Source organism: Lemur catta, chromosome 18, assembly GCF_020740605.2.
Source record: "Lemur catta isolate mLemCat1 chromosome 18, mLemCat1.pri, whole genome shotgun sequence".
In the NCBI taxonomy this organism is placed as follows: domain Eukaryota; kingdom Metazoa; phylum Chordata; class Mammalia; order Primates; family Lemuridae; genus Lemur; species Lemur catta.
Genome location: NC_059145.1, coordinates 31,879,103 through 31,901,744, shown reverse-complemented (window position 1 = coordinate 31,901,744; position 22,642 = coordinate 31,879,103). Strand labels below are relative to the sequence as shown.

At 51.9% G+C, this 22,642-nt stretch overlaps 1 protein-coding gene across 4 annotated transcripts; it reads right to left on the bottom strand.

The window, feature by feature from the left end:
• Positions 1-1,131: 1,131 nt before the first annotated feature.
• Positions 1,132-21,689, bottom strand: FAM107A (family with sequence similarity 107 member A). 4 transcript variants are annotated; one of them, XM_045530752.1, is made up of 4 exons: positions 21,520-21,689; positions 6,432-6,606; positions 4,199-4,355; positions 1,132-3,675 (listed from the first exon to the last, which is right to left on the bottom strand). In XM_045530752.1, the coding sequence occupies exons 1-4, from the start codon at positions 21,596-21,598 to the stop codon at positions 3,568-3,570; spliced, it is 519 nt and encodes a 172-aa protein (XP_045386708.1). In that variant the 5' UTR covers positions 21,599-21,689; the 3' UTR covers positions 1,132-3,567. The 4 variants fall into 4 exon arrangements, with proteins under 4 accessions (XP_045386708.1, XP_045386709.1, XP_045386710.1 ...); XM_045530753.1 differs by lacking the exon at positions 21,520-21,689 and adding an exon at positions 20,956-20,977; XM_045530754.1 differs by lacking the exon at positions 21,520-21,689 and adding an exon at positions 14,271-14,760.
• Positions 21,690-22,642: the final 953 nt, after the last annotated feature.

Below are 22,642 nucleotides of genomic sequence, written 5' to 3'. Positions count from 1 at the left end.
ATATTCTCAAGCGTGGCGAGGCTGCCCTGCAAAAGCTACTGGGTTCTGCGGACTCCGCTGGCACACACACTGCACAACCAGGGAGGGAGTGTCCCTTTTCCTCTTAACGCCTGTGCTCTTTCCCAGGTTTCGTGTTCAGTGCTGGTTTGCCGTTGAAGAGGGTGTTCTCCAAACCCAAACTAGGATTTGTTGCCTGGTGCCTGTGAGAATGTGCGGCCTCAGTGAGAACAGCGCTTACTGTCTTGGCTCCCTCCTTAGGGCGGGGTCTTTCTCCAAGGTCTCTAGGACTGGGTGATGGCCTGACCCTCTGCCTTCAGGGATGCTCCGACTCTCCGGACACCCCTGTGGTGGGGAGGAGCCACAGAGCTCCCATGTGGGCCCTGCGGGCACAGTGCCAGGGAGGCCCGGGTGTATTGATGAAAGCCCAAGAGGCCAGAGGGCTTCTGACCAAACTGACATCTCTAGGTCGGAGTGGACAGTGTGGAGGAAGAGGCAGGTAAGGCATTCTCTGGTTGCTATGCACTGAACGTGGCAGGAGGCTGGGTGCATTGCAAGGCGAGAGGGGTTTCTCATTCATTCACTCAACAAACATCGATGGATTGCTTTCCATGGGCCCTATGTACTAGGGATTCGGCAGTTAATAAGGAAGACAAAAATCTCTGCCATTTTCATGAGGAGAGATACACAAGATAAATAAGTAAATATACAATATGTTTTCCACGGTGATAAATGGTAAGGAGAAACAGGAAGGCAGGGAAGGCAGGGAGGGGAGGTGTGTAGATGTTGAGATTCCAGATGGGGCAGCCTAGGGGGTCCTCATTTAGAAGGAGCATGAAGAAAGAGCTGGAGAAAGGGAGGGAGGGGGCCGGGCGGCCTCTGCGGGAAGGACACTCCTAGCTGGGGGGCTGGCAGACGGAGAGGCCCCGGGGTGGGTGTGCCTGAGCCTGTAGGAGGCCAGGCTGGCTGGGGCTGCCTGAGGGAGGGGGAGAGTGTGGGGAGGGGGCCAGAGGTTAAGAGGCAACTAGACACACAGGACCTTCTAGATGGCAGGAAAGACCCCACTGGGAGCCAGGGGAGGGCTCTGTGCAGAGTGAATGCTTTTGGTTGCAAGTAACAGAGACCAACAATGGCTTAAACAAAGAGAGATTTATTTTATTTACAGGAATTCTGAAGAAGGATGCATGCTGGCATTGGCTTGGTCAAATAACGATAGGGTCAATGTCTCTGTGACTTTCTTGGCCTTTTTCCTCATAATAGCAAGATGGCTGCTATAGCTCCAGGCATCACATCCTCAATCAAGGCAGGAAGAAAGGAGGGGCAGAGAGATCTTAGCCATGTTGATGTGTTTTATCTGAAAAGCCTAAGCTTTCCTAGAATCCCCTGTAGACTTCCTCTTCAATTTCATTGGCCATACCTGGTCACATGGTCATCCCAAGCTAGAAAGGAGGCAGAACAGCAAGAATCTGGCCGGACGGCCAACTCGGTGGGAGGAGAGAGATGGAGAGATGGAGTTGAGACTGACCACCGGAGAGTGAACCAAGGGCGTCTGCCACGGTCTCTCCTACTTCTGGGGCTTCTTCTCCATGACCTGTCGCCTCCATGGAGAACCTCTGGGGCCCACTGGGTGAAGCCCCAACGCGCCCTTGGAGGGTCCTACTCCATCTGAGACGCCCTGTCTTGCTTCTCTGTCGTGCGTCTTTCCCATAACCCGCACCTGGCAGGCACTGAAAACAGCACTAGCACGTTCTCGCCAAGACGCCGCCAGTCTGGACCGTCAGGAGCCATTGAGCGCTCGACTTCACACACACACACAGACACACAGACACACAGACACACACGCAGGCTGACAGTCTACATTCACACCCTGCGCTGGCACCACACACGGGGGAAGGACGACATCTTCAGTCACCCGAACCACCCAGTTAGGAGTCAGACCAGGATGAGTCCTTTCCTCTGTTGGTCCCACCGTTGCTCCCGGGAATCAAAGGGCAGCCCCGCGGCAGCTCTTTCTGGCAGTTTTGGGGGAGTGAAAGGAGATGCTTTTATAGCACTGCCGTCACCCTGAATGATGGGCTTGAGAAGCCAGAGGTAGGGACTTTAGTCTTCAGGGGGAAAGAAACAGGCTGGGTTTATTCTCTAAATCTTTAAAAATGGGATAGGAGCAAAAGGTTAAAATATTTGAGCCTCGCACAGGAAGGGCTTTTGAGGAAGGAAACTGGGTGAATTCATCGGAGCCGGCCCGGGGCGGGGGTGGGCCTTAGGTGACAGAGGCTGGAAACGCTGACTCCAAGGGGCCAGTCCTTAAAGGTGGCAGTGGGGTTTTCTAACCACTGTTTCTATTTCCAGAAGCCTCCTGGAAATCATTGTGTATTTGTGTTCTCTAAGGCTGTAGGAAAAGGTTAAAAAAAATTTTTTTTTCTTTTTCTGTTTTTTGGCTGGAATTGCATCATTAGCAGTGTGGTGACACTGGTAAGAAATGCAGATTGGCAATTCTATACATCTCTAGTAAAAATGACAATCACACAACCAACACGATTTGCTGGGCCGAAGGCTTCCTGGATGGGAGTCCTTGGGGGTGGGGTGAAAAATGAATGAAGGGTACCTGGGCCTACAGAGCAGGGGTGGGACCAGGTCTGTGGGGTGGGAACCCCCAGGGCAGAGATCCACAGGAGCTGGGGGACAGTGATGGCTTCAGGGATGGTATTTCCAATACGTGTCATCCCTGGCTGCTCCAGCCCTGCTGCTCACAGCGCGGGCCTCAGCTTGTCAGAAATGCAGAATCTCGGCCCTCACCCCAAATCTACCGAATCAGAAGTTGAGTTTTAACCGGGTCCCCAGGGATTTGTATGCACAATAAAGCTTGGGAAGCACTGCTGCGGAGTTCCGGGCACAGCAACACTGCAGCCCTGGCCAGGCCTGTTACAAGGCCCCGACAGGGAGGGCTGTGTGGGGGAGAAAAGCAAAGCGGGGGTGTGGGGGGAAAGCCTGGCAAACCCTAACATGCTGTGTCATCACCGTTCCCACCTCTCATGCCTGGGGGCTGCGGGCCCAACCTCCCCTCAGGGGCTTTTGGGGCAGGTGTCCTTGAAGTTAAGCTCTGCTGGCTGCAGGTGACACCACAGGTGAGGGGAGGGAGGGAGAGACTTCTCTGAGACCCAGGAGCCACGCTGCTCTGAGAAGCAGGACCCTGGGGAGCCTCAGAGGTTCCTGGTGGGGAGGCCTGGGCAGGATGGAGGGTTTGTCAAGCCAGAGGGCCGCCTGTCCCTCCTTCCCAGTTCTGCCAGAAAATCCTCCCCTGCTGGGCTCAGCAACCCCTGGGGGGGGCGGCGCCTTGGTGAAGGTTTTTCTGGGCTGGCTTCCTGGTGGGGCAGGAGGGCTGGGTGCTCAGAAGGAAAAGCCTAGGCGTTTACAGAAAGCGGGGCCTCTGGGGCAACACATTTTTATGGGAGTGGGTGGGAAGGTGACAGATGCCCCGAGGCCGGGTCCCCGGGCTGCCAGGTACTGAGGGGCTGGTGGAGGGTGTCCCGGCCAGGTGGGCGCAGCGGGGCCCAGCAGCCAACCCTACACCTACAGCGCCCTCTCTTCGCTTGGCAGCGTGGCGATTCTCCGCAGGTTTTCCCTGACTTTAATAAACTCGGGGGCATGGTCCTCTTCCTTTTCCGGCGGCTTTTCCAGCTGCAGGACAGAAGCAGAGGTGTGAAGTCAGTGGGGCTGGGCGATTCCCCTTCTCAGGACCCAGGGGGTTTGGACAAAGGATCCCGTTAGTGGGGAAACGGAGCCAACCTGGGGATCGGCTTTGCCACCAGCCTGGCAGCTGGGGCACAGAGCAGAGATTGAGTTCTCCTTGTGCAGGCTGGTGCCAATTCCTCACCTCATCTGGGCCTCTGGCTCCCCACCTCTAAAATGGGAGTGCCACCTGGCGCGCAGGCAGTTACAGTGAAATCGGAATCAGCATGCTGCACGCTAGGCCAATGAGGAAGCTGAGGTTCAGAGAGGGGAAGCCACTCACCGAAAGTCACACAGCAGAGTGAATAACTGGCAGAGCAAGGACTCAGGCCAGTGGTGGACTCTTGGTCCAGTGCTCATTCTGCTGACTCTCCTCCCTCTTGTGGCTGCAGCCACATGCAGAAAACAAAACCTCCGGGCCACGAGACAGCCTTGGAGCGGACTCGGGCTGGGCTGGGTGCCTTTCACCCACCTGGTTCAGCCGCTGCTGTCGCCTCAGCAGCTCCTGCTCAAAGGGGCACTGCAGCCTCTTGGCCTCCATCTCCTCCTTCTTCTTCTTGATGAGCTGGTTCCGGCGGCGGTGCTCTAGGACACGCTGCAGCTCCGGCTTGTTGTCCACACCCAGGCCCCTGGGGCGGGGGGAGCTGTCAGGAGACCCTGGCCTTCCCACTTCCCCCAGTCTCGGGCTGCACCCTGTGGTGACACCAGCCTCCACCATTATCTCAAGCAATCCTTCCAGTAGCCCTGGAGTTGGGACCATCACTGTCCCACTTTACAGAGACGGGAACTGAGGCTCCAGTCCAAGTCATAACCCCATAGCTACGAAGGGGCCCAGTGAGGATTTATAGTCAGGCCTGCCTGACTGCAGAGACCAGGTTTTATTAAATATGTTATTTCTGGTTATTTCCTTAGGATAAGTTTCTAAAGGTAGATTTGCTGGGTCAGGCTCTTTTAAAAAATTGTGGGTGCATAATCTATCTGCTCCTTAGAAAGGTTGTCCGATTTATACTTCCGTCAACAGTGCACAAGAGCATCTATTTCTCCCCCATCACCAGCCAGTCTTTTTATATTTGAGAATCTGGTAGGCAAGAAATAATGTCCGGTTTCTATTTGTTCTTTGATTATTAGTCACATGGAGCAGCTTTTGAAATGTTTACCAGCCATTTGCATTTCTTCTTTTGTGAATTAAGTGTACTTACTTTTTATATATCTTTTCCTTGTGGATTTTTTTTTTTTTTTTGAGACAGAGTCTCGCTCTGTTGCCCGGGCTAGAGTGAGTGCCGTGGCGTCAGCCTAGCTCACAGCAACCTCAAACTCCTGGGCTCAAGTGATCCTCCTGCCTCAGCCTCCCGAGTAGCTGGGACTACAGGCATGCGCCATCATGCCTGGCTAATTTTTTCTATATATATTTTTAGTTGGCCAGATAATTTCTTTCTAGTTTTAGTAGAGACAGGGTCTCGCTCTTGCTCAGGCTGGTCTCGAACTCCTGACCTAGAGCGATCCACCCACCTCGGCCTCCCAGAGTGCTAGGATTACAGGCGTGAGCCACCGCGCCCAGCCCTTCCTTGTGGATTTTTAAGCGATCTGAATATATCAATTTTTTCTGAATATATAAATTTTTAAAATATAATTTATATTGCAGATATTTCCCCTGGTTTCTCTTTAAGCTTTTTTTTATTGTGGTGATTTTTTGATATTAAAAGGGATGATTCTAAAAGGCAATCAGACAAAATGCTATTATAATACTAAGTGAAAATAAAAACAAGAACAACCCAGTGTACACAAGGGTACCTGCTTTGGTCACACGACTGAAAACAAGAAGGGAAATCACACTCGGCTCCAATACCAGAACGTGCCAGCAGAGGGAGCCAGGCCGCCTGCACCCTGCACTGGTCAGCAGGGCGGTGTTTCCCGTGCCCAGCGAGGAGGCTCAGCCTTCCTCTCCCCGACTTCACATCCCATCAATTGCGCGGTCCCACCCCTGCCACCTCCTGGATGCCCCTCCAGCCTGTCTCTCATTGCATACCCAGGTCACTGCCACGGAAGAGCCAACCACCATCCCGGGCATCTGCAACATTATCGCCCTCTCCCGTGTTGCGAGGCCCCAGCCCCTTCTCAGCCAGAGGGGCCTTTCACGGAGCAGACCGTGCCCCCCACGATTTAGGCCCTTCCCCAGGGCACGCTTTTCCCCCGGCCTGCACCTCCCATCTCCGCCCCAGCCACACGGAGCTGCTTGGGTTTCCCGTCCTTTCGCACGTGCTGTTCCCTCTGCCACCTGCCACCCACCTCCTAGCCTGGCTGACTCCTGACCCCCTCCAGGCCTTAGCTGAGGCATCACCTCTCCTGTGAACTCATTTTGGGCCCCTCCCAGCTTTCTCCTTTGGGGTCTCAGGCCCATTTATGCCCCCATCAAAGCACCAGTCCTACTCCCTGGTTATGTGTCCGTCCCCCTCTGTGAGGACAGGAACTGGGTTCCATTCCTACTTGTACCCCCCCGATCTGGGCACAGTGCCCAGCACAAGGCGTGAAGTGGGTGGGAGAATGGGGCTTTTGGGGGCCCACTGGGGATGGGACCTTCACAGTTTTTGCTGGTGACCCTGTGGGACACCCTCAGCCCTCCTCAGCCTCCAGGAGCCCCAGGAGAACAGCCAGGCCTGCTTTCCACCAGGGCCACCTCCCCACGCGCCAGCACGCCTCGTCCCCACCTTCTGTGGTTCATGAGCAGCTCCCGGTGCAGCTCCTGGTGGCTCCGGGAGGCCTTCACGGGGTTCACCAGCTTCTTGGGCTTGATGAGCTCCGGGTTCCACTCTCTGTATTCCGGCCGGGCCATCAGCCCCCCGATGTCCGCGCGCTCCCTCTGGATTTCCGAGTACATGGCAGCTGCAGAGATGGGCAGAGGCGTTTGTCAGATCTGGGCCTACAGTCCCACTCATTCCTGGGGGCACAGTTGGTGGGCAAGGGTTTTCATGTCCCATGGCCCTTGGCACCTCCTATGGTGTAGCCCTGGGCCTTCGTTTCTTCGTCTATAAAATGGAAACAATCATCAAATGTATGTACAGGGTTGTAAGGGTTAGAGATGGTGTATGTAAAGTGTCTGGGGCATAGAAGTAAAGTGATACTGGGTCACTGAATATGGGTGGACATATGTGTATGTTTTTAGCTTGACTTTGCAAAAACTAATTTCTCCCATTATACAAGGAATTGTGTTTGAGTTTCTGTTTTTCAATGAGCTTGTACCAGAAAAAGAAAAGATACTTAAAAAGAGTACTATGTACTTGTTAAAAATAATTTGGATACATGCAGTGATAAAAGAAACATCACTCTTTATTGTCTAACTCCCTGTCCGTGGTCCCACGTCCTCTCGTGGAAGCGTCCAGCTTTGCACTTTCTCCACATCAAAGGGGAGAGCGTGCAATCCCGAGACTGCTGCGTCCCCCATTACAAAGGGATGCTTGTCATCTGTGCAAGTGTCTGGCAACTCAATGGCCTCATTTCCACCACAGCAGTTTGAAATTTGTCATTTTACTTAAAATTCAGGCAGAAGGGCTTCCTGCTTTACAGACTGCTTTCTTATCCTTGAAATGCCCAAAATCGAGAGAGAGAGAGAGAGAGAGAGAGAGAGAGAGAGAGAACTTCTTGAAAAAAAGGCTCCAGGTGCCAGATACTGCCTGGCTATTAGCTGTTTATAGTAATTACAGTGAAAATTTAGACATTAGCTCTGCCCGCTCCTGACTCCAGCTTTTCTGAAGTAGACCCCCTATGTATGTAGGTAGCAGCTCTTGGTACATATTTGGTGGTAATGGATTTTGAGGTTTTGGTCTTGGGGAACCAGTGCCCTAAGGCTTTTCATGTGGCAACTGAGGTAAGTGTCCCCACCTCACATACGAGGCTTTGGTCCCCTTTTGAGGACCACCATGTTCCCTTTGCACAGACTCACTTTCTCCCCCACACTGGGACGGGGATGAAAGCCATTCCCTGCCTGAATGCGTCATGGACGAACAGTTCTCCAGGTGAACTAGACAGGGATGGTGATCAGGTGGAAAACCTGGAAGTGGCCGACCGCTTGTGGGGGTCAGGAAATCCAGAGAAGGGGTTTGGTGGGGTACAAACTGCAAGACCACATGTCAGGGGAATGTGGCATCAAGTGGGGGGCTGTACTTTGCAAGAGTGGCCCCCCAGACATGTTTGGCGTGTCTATGATCACCCACCACAGGGTGCTGTTAGGAGGATTAGGTAAGACCACATATGTAGAGGTGCTGGGTACACTGGAAAAAGTGTTAATTATTATGAGGCATTTTAGATGTTAGCCAGATTAAGTGTCAGGACATAGAAACATCTCTGCTATTGTTCTTTTCTTGAATTCACATTCTCCAAACCATTTCTAAAATGAGAATTCTAATTAACTTCCTTTTCCCCCCCATCTTATTCATAAGGCTGTTTGCTTTTAGGTTATATCCTTCCTAATTTTTTGGTCCTTAAAAAATAAATGATGGTGATAGTATTTGGTAGTTACTTTAAAATGGCCACTAGACAAAATAAACAGTTGGCTATACCAACTCTCTCTCTCTCTCTCTCTCTCTCTCTCTCTCTCTCTTTTAAGTGTGGATATTTTCTTAGTCCATGGGATCGAGTTGTCAGGGAGCCAATGCCTTAGAACACCCTGATTCAGGCTGGAGCTTTGGGATTTTCTGCCCCTATTAGCTGCTTATTTCCGCTACCAAGGTCCACCAATCCTTTGAGTAATTCTCAGCTGCATCTTTCCTTCCCATGTCCTCAGCTCTCATCCTGTCCAGGTCATTGTCACATCACACTTTAGTAACTACTGTGGCTCCCTGGCTATTCACCCTGTCCTTAGTCCTGTTGTGCCCCAAATGTTCCAGAGCTGCACACTGTTTTTTTCATCAGTCACACCATCTTTAACACATTGCCACACTAGAAAAAAAATTTTTTCCCTGGGGCCACGCATGGTGTTTTATTAAAACAAAATGATCTTTCTAATTTGTTATTGTTTTATTGTTTTCTGTGCATGAATTATATGCAATGCAATCCATGTTTTTAGAATTAAATTATCAACATTAATTATAACAATACGAACATCAACAAGCAAGATTTTCACAAACCAGCTGCAAGGTTTTGCTTCATGAGGCCTCGGCTCAACACTAGCGTGAGTTAAATACAACTCACATGGTAGTTAATGTGTTAAAAGAACTCACTATATATTGCCAAAGCGATAAGGCAGGAAACAGAAATAAGTTGGACAACTTCGGGAAAGGAGATGGTAGAATTAATATTTGCATAGATACAGCTATAGACCCAAAATTCCCACATGGATGATGAGAAACGCATTTGGAACTAATGGGAGAATTCGATAATGTGGCCAGATACAAAATAAATACACAAAACCTGGAGCTCTCGCATAACGGGAGTGACAGGAGTGACCACTGAGACAGTGCAATCACACCTTCTACAGAGATTTGCGTTCCTGCAATCCACCAGGTACTGTGGTAGCACTGGACACGCAGAGGGGAACTAAATAAGTGAGGTCCCCGCCCTCACAGCAGCACCACCGATCTGCTAGGGAGTAACCCTAAACACAAACACACACCAATCAAAACAAAAGAGCTTGGTGAAGGCAACAGGCGGTTCCCATAGAGACTAAGGAAGGACCTACCTTCAGCCAGGTGCGGGGGGAGGACCTCGGTGAGGAGGGGACATTTGGAGCTGACGGCTGAGAATGAGGAGGGAGGCCATTTGAGGGCTAGGGAACAGCATGCGTGACTCATGTACCTTGAACAAGCTGGGTCTGTTCAGGGAACAAAAAGGCACAGTGTGCCTGGTGTGGCGTGAGCGAGCGACAGCCGGGAGAGTGTTTGCAGTGAGGGTGGACGGGTGGGTTCAAGTCGGGGAAAGAGCCCGTCTGATTCCATTTGAAAAAGGTCATTCTCCAGGCTGTGTGGGGAAGACTGTCAGTAGGCTTTGGGAAGTTTTTATGACGTTGGTTTCCTTCACTTCCAATGTGCAGTCTCTGCCCGTCTCTCTCTCCCGTTAAATTCCAGAGGAAAAACCTCTGATTGGCCTGGCTGAGACCCTTTGCCCCTGGGTCACCAGCCAGCCATGGGGTGGCTGCCCCAGGCTCAGACCCCACCCAGGCAGCTAGACGGAGTCATAGTAGCAGAAGGGCCCTGTTTGGTTTACCCTTCTGTTGTCTCTGTCTTGAAATTCCTGATACATTTTGCACAAGTGGCCCTGCATTTTCATTTTGCACTGGGCCCTGCAAATTATGGAGTCAGTCCTGCACCACCCCAGGTCCCATCGGTGGCCAGCCTTGGCGCAAGATCTGCTCCAGGCTTTTTTGTTTTTTTTGGATACAAATGAAATCAGCGGTGAGCTGTGGAAGGTGGTGTTTCCCGGAGGCCGGGGTGCTGTGGTGGGTGAGGCCGGGATCCTGAAGGCTGTGGCTGGTTCTTTAGCCCACAGGTGCAGCCAGGAAACATGTGTGAGATCCACGTACACACTGTGTCCAGCGTGGGGAGGCGGAGGCTGCCGGGAGTCCCCAGGGTTTAGAGAACTGCTGCCTTCCTGCCTTGGAATTGAGTTCCACAAGGCCTGGGTGTAGAAGAGCCTCACACAGGCCCCGTCACAAAAGAGGCTGCTCCGCAAAGCACAAGTACCAGGCCAGGGAAATCCAGGAGAGGTCTGGGGTTGTTTCCAAGACTGCTGGGGTGTCCCGAGAGAGCCGAGACTCGGCACCGTTGGGGAAGTAACCCCAGTGGGGCAGAGAGGTGAGGTGGGCATGAGACAGGCCAGCTCTGAAAAGGGAAAGGTGAATCCCAAAGGAAGAGCTGGCAGGGGCGAGGGGCAGGCCAATGGAGAAAGAGGAAGTTAAGGGGCTCTTAATATTCGTCACTGCCTGTCAAAGAAATGCAGAATAAGGCAGAAGGATACAAGTGCTTCTCAGCTTTGTCCCTTCTTAGCCCAGGGCAAGTTTATCTACTCTGGAGCCAGAGCCTGGGAAGTACAGCCTTTGGACCAAATCCCACCGCCTTGGAACACAGCCATGCCCACTCCTTACTTACTGCCTATGGCTGCTTTCTGGCTAGAACAGCAGAGTTGAGTAGGTGGGGCAGCTGCTATGGATCTGGTGTTTTCTCCTCTGCAAGATGGGCATTATAGTAGAACTCTTCTTCCTGGGGTTTTTGGATAATAAATTAGGTGATACTTGCAAAGTGCTTGGCAAATGCCTGGTACAGACTTGAGGGTTTGTTGCTGGCTACCAGAACTGCCACATACAGCAAGGCAGGTTGTGCACTGTACAACTCCAAATCCTTAACTCTTGTAGATTAAACTGTGAATGGTGCCCCTGGCATTGCAGTGTGAGTTAGCTGCTATTAAAAATTACTACTAATAAATCCCATTCCTAGTCCTGCATTGAGCTTTCTCATCCTCCCTAAACACTGCGATGGTTAAATCAGTGGATCTTAACCTTGGCTATGTAGTGGAGTCACCAGGGCATGTTTTAACAGTACCAATGCCAGAGTCACACTACAGAGATTCTGATCGAATTGGTTGGCGGGGTGCAGCTTGGTCTTGGGGAATTTTTAAATACTCCCCAGGTGATTCCAATAGGCAGCCAACTTTGCAAACCACGGGGTTGAAAAGAAAAAACAATGAGCTTCTTTGCTTTGGCCTGAATGATTTCAGCTGACTGTGGTTATTGTGAATGGATCTGAGTAAGGTCACAGTTCTTAAGGGTCGTGTGACCTTGGGTGGGTTTTTAACCTCTGGGACCTTCCTCTGTGGAACCAGGAGGCTGTGCAGATTGGGCACAGACAGTGCCAGGCATGGGGTAGAGGCAGCCAGTAGGTGACAGCTAAATTGATGTCTTACATGACTACAGATGGGGAAATAATTATCAGTATGCAGACTGTGGGACTGATCTCATTTTTCTTGGGGGAGGAGTGATAAGAGGTCAGAAAAGAGCTTGGGAGCCTCTTGTTTGGTTTCTCCCTAGTTCTGCTGATGGCCCAGGAGGTCCCAAGCTCCTCCCAGGATGCTCCACAGGACGTCAGCCCCACACCACACCCGTCAGCTGGGATGTGAGCTCACCAGGTCGCTGGGGTGTGCATGGCTGATGTTAGGGTGGCAGCTTTGAAAGTAAACACTGGTCCCGCCTGGACACAAGACAGCAATAAGGAGAGAAGGAAGGGGAGTTGTACTGATGGAGTCCCAGGTCCTAGTTCATCCCAACAACAGCCATGACACTTTTACAAGGCCTTAATGTCCCCTCTACCTGCCTCCTCCCTTCCCTGGTGGTCCTGGTTCTGGTTTGATGGCGAAGATTATAACAAATGACACATGAGCCAGTAAAGCAGTAGTGAGAGCAGATGTTTCAGAGGTGACAGACTAGGTTTTAATCATGGTGTCAACCCCTTCTGGCTGTGTGAGCTTGGACAAATAGCTTAACCTCTCGGAGCCTCTGTAGAGTGGGGATAATGGCCTATTCATGGAGCTGTCTGGAGGGTGAAATGATAAAATGTGCATGACATGCTTAGCCCTGTGCCTGGCGGAGTGATGCTCACTGAAGGCAACCTGTGGTCCTCCTGTCCTGAAGGGACCCCGTGGTGAACACCTCACATTTGTTCTGGATCTTACAATCACTCTGGGAGGCATCCAGTGATACCCCATTTTGAAGATGAGAAAACCAAGGCTTAGAGAGGCCATGCTACATGTCCCAAGATACACAGAGAGTAAATGGCAAAGCCAGGACCTTGGGACTCCAAACTCAGTGCTCTTTCTACCAGTTCACAGTCTTCCAGGTGCAAAATGTCTTTTAATTGATAAAGCAGAGTTACATCTGACATCCCTTTTCTCTCTCTGGGTACTAAAGAAAGCCCAGTAAAGAGGCAGTGTGAGCCCATTTTATAGATGAGAAAATGGAGGCCTGCTAACCTGAGGACTCCTAGCCCATATGAAATACAAACTCCCACTGGGGAGCCCCAGCCTGGCCCCAGCAACTCTGGGCTTAAGCTAGAATCCGCAGGCCTGTCTGCCCACAGGCTGGGCCAGCTAGCGGCCTCCCTCCTCAGAAGTGGGGGTCAGTCTTCACTCCTCTGCCCCTGTCGCCCCACCCTTGTTCCTCATTACCGTTCAAGCTGCTGGGTTCAGAACACACTCAGGACTTTCTTGGTTCAGCATTTAATTGGGTGGCAGAACAGAGCAGAAGAGAGGCTTTCAAAATAATGACTGGCAAAGGAAAAAGAGGCATTCAGGAAAACTGACAAGCGTGGCCACTGGATTTCCTTACCCTTCTTGCTCTTTTCCTCCCCACGGGGAAAGTGCCCATTTGTACCGCACTGGCCAGCAACCAAAGAACAGGGTATCTGGGAGCCACAGATCTCCCAGCAGCCTCTGGCCAGTGCCCGGAAGCCCCCATTAGAGCTGCTTGTCCATTTGGATGCAATGACTCAAGACAAACGTTCTGAACACTTTGCCTTGGGTCTGCTGTAACTTCCTACTTTGTGAGAAGGCCTGGGTGGGCATTTGGAGTTTTGAATCAATTCCATAGCAGAGAGTCCAGTGCTGGAGTGGAGGATCCCTAGCAAGGCTGGTGGACAGCGTCGTGCAGTGGATCAGGAACAAGCATCAGCAGATGAGATGCTCCTGCGGCTCACCAGGGCAGGATGCCAGCCACTTCATCTGGCAGATGCCTCTGGGGGGATGATCCCAGCAGGGACCTACCACCAACAGAGCTAAGAGAGCCACTCAGGATCCAGGTGCTGGGGTTGCCTCACAGCTGGAAACCACTGAGTTTGGGAGCAGTTTCAAAAAGTCATACACCCAATCCTATAGCCCTTGATTTCTGGTCCAGTCCCAGACTTTCCCTGGACTGCAAAGTGCTAAAGCCAAATTCACCAGAAAGGCGGGCAGTTAACACATTAACCTGAACTTGCTATGTGCCAGGTACAGTGCTAAGCACCTAGCAGCCATATCGCTTGAAATTCTCACAACGAACTGAGAAGGTGGCTACTACCAATACCCCATTTTTACAGAGGAAGAAACTGAGGCTCAGAGAGGTCATCTGATTTCCCCAGATCACACAGCCAGTGAATGAAGGAGCTGGAATCTGAGCTGAGCTCTGACACCAGGAGCTGTGTTCCCTCGGTTGTGTCACCCTGCGGCACTCTGGCCTTGCGTCTAGCAGTTATTAAGAGAATGAAAGCCCCCATACTGTGTGATAATTGACTTAGGTGAGGCCATATCATGCATTAATTCAGATGCATCTGAGGATTTAGAAGAAAAAGATCAACGAGAATGCAGGTGCTCACTTCGCCTCCTAGTCTTTTCTGAAACCCAGGCTGCCAGGAGGCATCCGGAGGATCCCCGTCATGTCACAGATGCTGGGCACAGCCCAGGTGCCCAAACTCAGAGCGCCCGGCTCCCCGGCAGCCCACTCCAGTGCGTGAAGGCTGCCTTCCTCCCCTTCTACCTCTTCCCGAACAGCACCCAGCTCAACCGCAGGTGAAACGGAATGGAAATGGTCTTACTTCTTGGGCCGCGTCCCTGGGAAGGGAAGTCAGGAGCCGCGTAGCTGGGTTCTTCACTCCTCCGGGAAGTCCCAGACTAGCAAGGAGGGCCGCCTCCAAAGGGCGGTTCTTAAACCCCTGGGGATGGGAGGCAGCTGAAATGTGCCAACAAGTGAGACAGACTTTGCATTCCTGTTTATTCTGGTATCAATAAAAAGGAACTGTTACTATAGTAACGGATATTTCACTTGGTGCACGGCCACTTCCACGATGCGGAACACCATGTCCAAGCCACATGCTTGAGAGGCACAAATAAGTACCTATTTTGTCAGACTGATGGGGAATAAGAAACATGCCAAGCTTTGTCCGGAGCGAGGCGGCTCATGTAGAGGAATTTCCCCTGTTTCTAACGGGAGGGTCAGGCAGGAGTGGGTTCCGGCCCTTTCCCCATGGAAGGGGAAGCCGGGCTTCCTGCTGCAGTGACGAATTCCGCAGGAGAAACGGCTCTTGGAGTGTGTGGGGTGGGTGTAAAGGGAGGGGAGCTACTCAGCGTCTGGTCAGCTCTTGGGCATCCACCAATGGGTCGAAAATGCCACACGCCCTGTTTACGTGATACCCTGAACTTCGTCCAGACCTCCCAGAGGAGCCAACGGGACATGGCACAGGAGAGAGGAGAGTGGATGCTGACATGTCTGGGTGCCAGCAGGCTCCTGTGTTGGCCCTGGCTCCGGCACCAGCCCCTTGGTGGCCACCCAGTGTCTCTGAGCCTTGGTTTCCGGGTGTGTCAAAGGTGGAGCATAGCAGGGTGCTTGGGAGGTGACACGGATGACCTGACATCAGGGAGAGCGTAGAGTCAGCACTCAGCAAATACGATGTTCCCGAGGAGAGACCTGGACTTTATGTGACCTGAGGGCAGGGCCCCGGTGTGCAGGACTGTGCCCGGCAGACTCTGTGTCCCATAAACAGCGGCTCACTGAATCAACGTGCAAGTGTAAAAATAAAGAGTGTAGTTAGATCCCTAAGGCCAACCTGGGTGCTTGCAGGTAAAGGAGGCATTCTCCTAATTTCAGACCCAGCTTCCACTTGAAAAGATGGAAGTGTTTTCTAGCTTTTAGCATCATCCTCATCCTCTGATGAGGAAGGTGGGGTCTGGAGGGGGCCTTCGCCCCAACTTGACTTTCTCAGAGTCCTGGCTGGCTGGAGGGCAGCGAGGCCCAGGAAACACACATCAAATGTGAATGGGGGCATTAAAAGCGCAACCCCGCGTCCTCTTTGGCTTACACTGTTTCCTCATTTAACAAGCATTTATTGAGTACCTGCTGTGTTCCTAGCACTGTTCCAAGTGAATGACATTCTGTGTCATTGGAACCTACCTTTAACGGGGGACTCAGACAGTACATGAGGAGACACACAGGAAACCATCAGCCGGTGATGGATGCTGTGACGAAAGCAAGAGGGGTGAGGTGAAAGGGAGGGGCTGGGAGCTTAGGAAGGGCAGACACTGTTGGGTGGGGAGGTTTAGGGACATGGACTCAGGAGGAGTCAGTGGTGTGAAGAGGTGTGAAGACTGTACTGGTGTGAAGCCTTCAGGGAGTGGGAACAGCCAGTGGGAGGGCCCAGGGTGTGACAGATAAGGCCAGCGTGGCTGGTGGCTGCAGTGCCGGGTGTGAGGGGGTGGGAGACGGGTCTGAGCAGGGAGGGGGCAGGTCAGGGATGTCCAGGAGCCTTGGCCAAGCTGACCATTCTGGAGCCACTTGAATTTAGAGGGTCCTAAATTTTCAGGTATAAAATAATTTTCTGAAAATGATATGCGGTCCTTTTTGTTTCTTCTCAAATTCTGCTTCTCTTGAGGTCCTTTGAATGGTAACCGTGCCCACTCCCCCGCTTCCCACCCTGCTGTGCCTGCCTTAACTTCACTAAACTCGCATGGCAGCAGAGGACAACTAGATTCTGATCAAACCACTCTTTGCTGCCCCTAGTTCCTTCCCACTCATCATCCTGCCCTACAAAGGAGCATTTTCGGCATTTCCCAGGGTCTGCAGTAGCTTATCTGAACCAGTCCTGGAGCCTTCTGACAGTTGGGGGAATAAGGTCTAGGGCAGGGGGACATCCGCTAATTCCCAGAGAAGACAGCAACCCAGCGTCCAGCATACCCCAGAGGAACGTGCAGGTGAGAGCCAGGGAGAGTTGGGCAGGAGTCCTCCAGCACTGAGTGCCATCTCCCCAGGCAGTTGGAATTCAAGTCACTGTACTTCTTCCACTAAAACTCTTCTCCCAGTCCAGCTTGTGTACAACCCCATCAGACCTCCAGCCTGAGGGCAGGGCCTCACCTCATCCTCCTTAGTATTCTTGTCCCAGTACCAAAATGCCCAATAACTGTTGTTGACCTGAAGACACCAAACATAATACATTGATCTCCCTGACCTTGTTACAGCACCATCTTGCCGTGTACCTGTGCGCATAACTGTATGTGAGATCAACAATCAACAGCCACCATGACTCAGCCACACCCATTCATAAGAGAGCATGCTACACTCCAGGGTCGCACTCAGCCAATAAACATGTCTATTTGTTGACCTGAAAAAGATGTTCCCTACATATTTAATGAAAGACTAAACTGCAAAATCATATGTAGTATGATTTTTTTTCCCTAAGATAAAAAAGTTAGTATATACATAGGGAACCATTTGGAGGCTGTTAGCAGAGGTCAGTTCTAGATCAATGCATCTCAAATATCATTGCTAGACATTTGAAATGAGTGTTGATAATGGAATTACTGGCACATGCTCTTGGATTGCTCTATCAGAACCTTTGAAGGAGGGGCCTAGGAATCTGGATTTTTAACCTATTACCCTGGGAATTCATTTATATTCAACAGTTAGAGAACCACTGTTCTATGGTGTAAAATTACGGGCTCTTCTCCTCTGTCATTCTATTTCTGTAATGTTTGTAACTTTAAAACCAAAACCAAGCGCATATTACTTTTGTTATCAGAAAAAAGCTCTGAAGATTAAAAATATGAGAAACAGCAACCTTTTCCAACTGATTATAGATAGTTAGGAATCACATCTGGTTCAGTTATGGGAAAACAGAGGCCCTCTGAGTAACCGAGCCTTTCGGGAATGTACTCCAGGTAAGGGCAGAATTCAAGCCCCAGCTGCTCTTGCTGCCTGCTGCGTGGTTTCCCTGGAGGTCTTCCCATTCTTCCAAAAGGAAGACTCTGGAATGCCAGGAGCCTGGGGTTCTGAGTTCTTGCTCAGCCCTGCAGTGGGCTGGAGCACTGAAGGGGGTCCTGAGGCTGAGCACACCCCTCCCACCCTCCTGCCCCTTTGAGATCTGATTTCCTGAGAGCCAGAGGCGCTAAAAGGAAAGGGCAGTGAAGTCCAGGGGGGGCAGCCCCGCAGGAGCTGGGGAATTTTCCTGCATCTCTACTAGGCTGCGCTGCAGTGTGCAGAAACTAAACCCCCCAAACTGGCTTTCTTTTCATTTTTGCCCCCTTTCTCCAAGCCAGTGGGTGCCTGGAACAGCTTATCTGGGCCCACAAACATCAGACAAGAAGTTTCCATGGCAACTCAAAACTTCCTCGTTGGCCCTGTGTTCAGTCGAAATCTCCAAGGTCCCTTTCCAAGGCCTCAATGAGGTTTCTGAGAAGCCACCCACAAAATGGACCCAGGATCAAACCATGTCCCCCGCCCCCGAGACATGCTCTGCTGAAAGGGCTTAGGGGAGAAGAAGCTGTATTGGCAGAAAAAAACCTGTCATGGGATCCGTGGAGAGATTATAAAACGAATGAGAGTCGCCTTTACAACAAGTTTGAACCGGGAAGAATTTCCCCAGTGGAGGGATTTCAAGCGTGAAAACAGGAAAGTGTGAGGGGGTGGGGAAGAACTGAGAGTCTTGTTTCAGAAAGCTGGCTCTCCACTCAGCTGCAATTAGGCATGCTTAATTTGGTCTCTTAGCTGCAGAAGGGCCCTGGGGCGCCCCCTACCCCAGCACATTTTAATTTCCTTGTAGCCTGACAAGAGGGACAGTGGATCGAGGGATGGGGAGTGGATACGAGTGTGTGTGTGTTAAACCTGAGCAAACCATAGCTTGTCAAGCCAAGCAAACTTCCATAATTCCTGGCAGTGTGGTTGCAGATAAGGCAAATAAAAATGCCACATATCTAGTTAAATTTGAATTTCAGATAAACAATGAATAATTTTTAAGTACATTCCATGCAATATTTGGAAAGTACTTACACTAAAATACTATTTGTTGTTTATGTGAGATTCAAATTTACCCGAGTGCCCAGTAGTTTATCTGGCAACCCTCCCTGGCAGAGGCAGAGATGGAAGCTGTGGCTGCCCCTCTGGCTCCAGAGGAGAAATACAGTTGCTGGTGCCCACAGGCATCTGGGGAGGTGCCCGTTTGTCCACGCTGCACAGAGATGCTTTCCTCCCCACCAGGAACCTGGCCTGGGCTCCAGGTAGGATGCAAGTAATGCACCCCAGGTGGACTTTTGCTACAGGACTGCGTAGCTTTCCAGGCACGGTGGAGCATGAGTTATTCCACAGAGGTGAGGCTTCCGGCCCAGTAATTAAGAGCATGGGCTCTAGTGTCAACCCAGATCCCAATCCTAGCTCCACTGCCGGACAACTAGGTGATCTTCAGTCCCCTGTTTCCTCATCTCTAAAATGGGAAAAGGGTTCTTTTGAGAAACAAAGCAGATGGGGTATGGAAAGCCCTTTGCACAGTGCCTGCCCCAGAGTCAGGGCTCCACAACTCGTGGTTATATCTGGATAATTTAAGAGCATTGAAGATTTTCGTCCAAGTGGAAAAAGTAGAATTAAAGACTAGAGTCAGTACAATCTCGACAGTGTAAAACAAACCCACACACAAACGTGTGTGTAGCAAACACTGAAAGGAGACATTTGCAGATGTCACCAGTGGCTACTTGTGGGTTGTGGGATTATGAGTCAAGCTTCCCTCTTCATTCTCAATGTTCCCAAATATCTATGGTGAACACATATCACTTTAATATTGAGACATTATTTGGAAGTAGCCTGGGGTGAACCTTTTTCTAAAAGTGTTGTAATACTTGTTGCATGACCGTGGGGCTGCTGGAATGACCAGGGCTGTCTTGGGTTTGATTCTAGGCGCTTTCGAAGCAGTGCACACCCCTTCGCCCCACGGCCTCTTACTCCCATTCTCACTTCTTGCTTCCTGGGGGAGACAGCCAGAAGAGTGCTTCCAGAGGCACACGGCTCGGGTTCGAATCTCACCCCTCCCTAACGAGCTCTGTGACCTTAGACAGGTCATTTTACCTTCTGAGCCTCAGTTTCCTCTTGTTTCCAATAAAAGTTAACATTACTTACCTCCCTGAGAGGAGGGACATATCTGTTCTATCAACACATCCCTATGCCTCGCAGAGAGCCGAGGGCATGATAGAGGTCAGTAAATATTAGCTGACTGAATAAATGAATGAACAGTTGATGAGATGAAGTGCACAGTGTTTGGCAGAGAGGGGGCAATAACCAGCGACTAACAATCATTTGCCATTATCATCACTGTTCTAAGGTGTGCAGACTTTGGCATAGATGGACCTAAGTCTGAATGTGTTTTCTGTCTCTTTGTGGGGTAGAAAACGTTTCCGAGCCGTCTGTGGGCAAGCTGCTCAAGCCCTCTGAGCCTCAGCCTCCTCTTCTATTAAATGGAGATGACCATTAGCAGTGTCCCTGTAGAGTTGTGACGAGCGAGTGAGCCACGACACAGTGCCTAGCGTCCAGTGAAGCCCTTCCCCAGCGAAGCACTCCGACCCCTTCGGTGAGGCCCCGGCTCCCTTCCCGGCTTGTGGCCGTGTGCGGGACAGCGATGGGGCAAGCACGTGGTCCCTAAATGACGCTGACACTTCTGCTATGCGCCATAGGTTGGAAGCTACAGTGAGGGTCACAGGGGGAACACAAGGGCTTCCGATGACGGAGGCAGCTTTGTGAGAAGTTAAGAACTGGGTGGGGGACACTTAGATTGTTTTGCGGGGAAATCGCCAGAACTGGGATTGGAAATCAGATTCGCCTAATTATAGAGCCCCTCCCTTTCTGTCTGCCTGTCTCAGCCACACTTGAGACCCTCCCCTAGGAAGGCGCCACCAGCCCTGAAGTTTGGGCCAGTTCTTGCTTTCGGACTTGGAGAACCGTTCCAATCGATGTTCCAGTGTCCTCACCCCAGTAACCGGGCGGCGGCATCTCCGCGGGAGGGGCGCGCCTGAGCTGGGAAGGCAATCGGTTTCCGCGGGGCCTGGGGACCGGGACGCGCGCGGACGGGCGGCGGGTTCCGCTCGCGCTTTCGGCTCCAGGGGTCTGCGGGCAGGACCACGGGCGGGCGGGCTCCTCGCCCAAGGAAGAGGACAGCTGGGCCGTGAGCCCGAGTCCCTTGACACACTGTAATCACGAACCCCCCACTGGCAAGGACCCGGGCACCAGGCTGCTTATCACCTCCAAACACCTCTCTCCAAGCACAGAGTCCGGAAGGAAACGCCCCAAACGCTTCCCGAGGGCATTCTCTTTCGTTTTTCTACACGCCCGTGTTTTCCAAGTTACTTGGAAACTGATCCTATATTACGTTTACTTCATTTTTCTAAATTAAAAAAATCTTATTGTCCTGAGTAGCAGGGTGATACGTGCTCACTGCAAGCAAGCAAACCGAAAGACGTAAGAGAAAAACACACCTGTCATTCAACTCGCATCCTCCAAAAATAACACCACCGGGTTTCCTTCCAAATCGCTGCAGGCACCCACAGAAAACGGTTCCTCTCCTACCTGTAACTTGCTCCCCCGCTTGTGTCACGCCCCACTGCACACCAGAAGTCCCTCACCGGCCCGATACCGGTCTGTGCCTCCTCCCGCCCCCTGCCTGCTGCTGCTCGGGTCACGCCGTGTCTGCTGTCCCGGCCCAGACCTCCCGCCCCCGGACGCCTTCGCTCGAGTCTCTGCAGAAATGCAACCTCGCAGGACTTTTAAAGTGAAGAAGCTGAGTGTGTGCGTGTCTGTGTGTTCTCACGCATTAAGAAGAAAGCAATAAATGTAAGAAAAGAGGAAAGAGGGAAGGAAAAAAGGAACGAAAGAAGGGAGGAGAAAAAACTAAAAGGCTGACAGAGGGGAGGAGAGCAGAGCTGCGCAGGACGGAGGGGCCCACGGCGGGCGGGACAAGGGGCTGGCGCAGTGCACCCAGCGCACCCTCCTCGCGTCTCCCCGCGGCGACGGTGGGGCCGGGGGGCGTTGCCCCCACTTACCCGACCTGAGCAGCACGGCCCGGTACAGCCCGGTGGCCTCTGCGGGCCCCCGCGCCCACTCGCCCAGCCTCTGCGCCATGCGCCCGCGCGCGCCACTGCGGAGCCCGCACTGCGGGGCCCGAGCGTGGCGGGGGCGGGGACCCAGCCCCAGCGCCTCCGCGACTGTGACGCCGGCTCAGGTTACCGCGCGGCGGGAGGGGCCGGCCGGGAGACGCCGCCGGGGGAAGGGGGGCCGGGGCGAGGCCGGGAGGTACCTGCGCCCAGGTAGCACGCAGGGCGCGAGGGCGCGAGGACTCCCGGCCCGGCCCCGGGGCTCCGGGCCAAGGCGGGAACAGCGTGTCCGGACGTCCAGCCTCCAGCCCCCGCCTACTCTTCTCCATTTTTCGGCCGTTGGCCTCGCTGAATGCTACCAGCAGACGTGGGGTTCTGAAGTGCCATACCTGGGATCAGATCCCGGCGCCACCAACTAATAGCTCTGTGACCCCACAACCGAGTTACCTGACCTCGAAGAAACTTTTTCCTCCTTTGTAAAATGGGGATAACCAGCGTACGTCTCTGTCAGGGTTGTGAGGTTAACAGGATATCTCTATCATCTATCCATCATACATCTCGCTTAGAACAGTGGCTGGCACAGAATGAACACTATACAATATATCAGTATATACCGGATACACTGGTACTTTGTAAAAAAAAGTGTCCCAAGCATCCTGGGTGGGTGACACTGAGAGGCAGGGGACTTTGCTGGGGGAAGAAGGTTGAGAAGGGAGGCCTGCGGGACTCCACGAGATTGACTTCCTGGCTTTGTGGAGTGACTTTAACAGGTGGGAGAACCGATCAAAAGAGTCTAAAGGTGAGAAGGGCAAAGTCAACCAGGTGGTTTTGGAAGATATAAGAAGCTGACAATTTTGGTTATCTATTCTGTGTCTGGTGCTATGCTGAGTTTCTTCTAAAACAAAAACTGTTTATTGCATGCTTCATGTCTTGTTTAGTTTAATCTTCATAACCTTATGAAGTAGGGTCTGTTAGCATTCCCATTTCACAGATGAGAGAAAACTGAGGCTCAGAGAGGTTAAGCAACTTCTCTGAAGTCACACAGTGTGGAGCTGGGAAACGAGCTTCGGTG

Coding starts and splice junctions, on each gene's coding strand:
- FAM107A (XM_045530752.1), bottom strand. CDS start 21,598: ATGGCGCAGAGGCTGGGCGAGTGGGCGCGGGGGCCCGCAGAGGCCACC. Junction 4,356..6,431: donor CTGCTCATGAACCACAGAAG/GTGGGGACGAGG, acceptor CCCCCGCCCCAG/GGGCCTGGGTGTGGACAACA. Junction 3,676..4,198: donor GACAGCAGCGGCTGAACCAG/GTGGGTGAAAGG, acceptor TCTGTCCTGCAG/CTGGAAAAGCCGCCGGAAAA.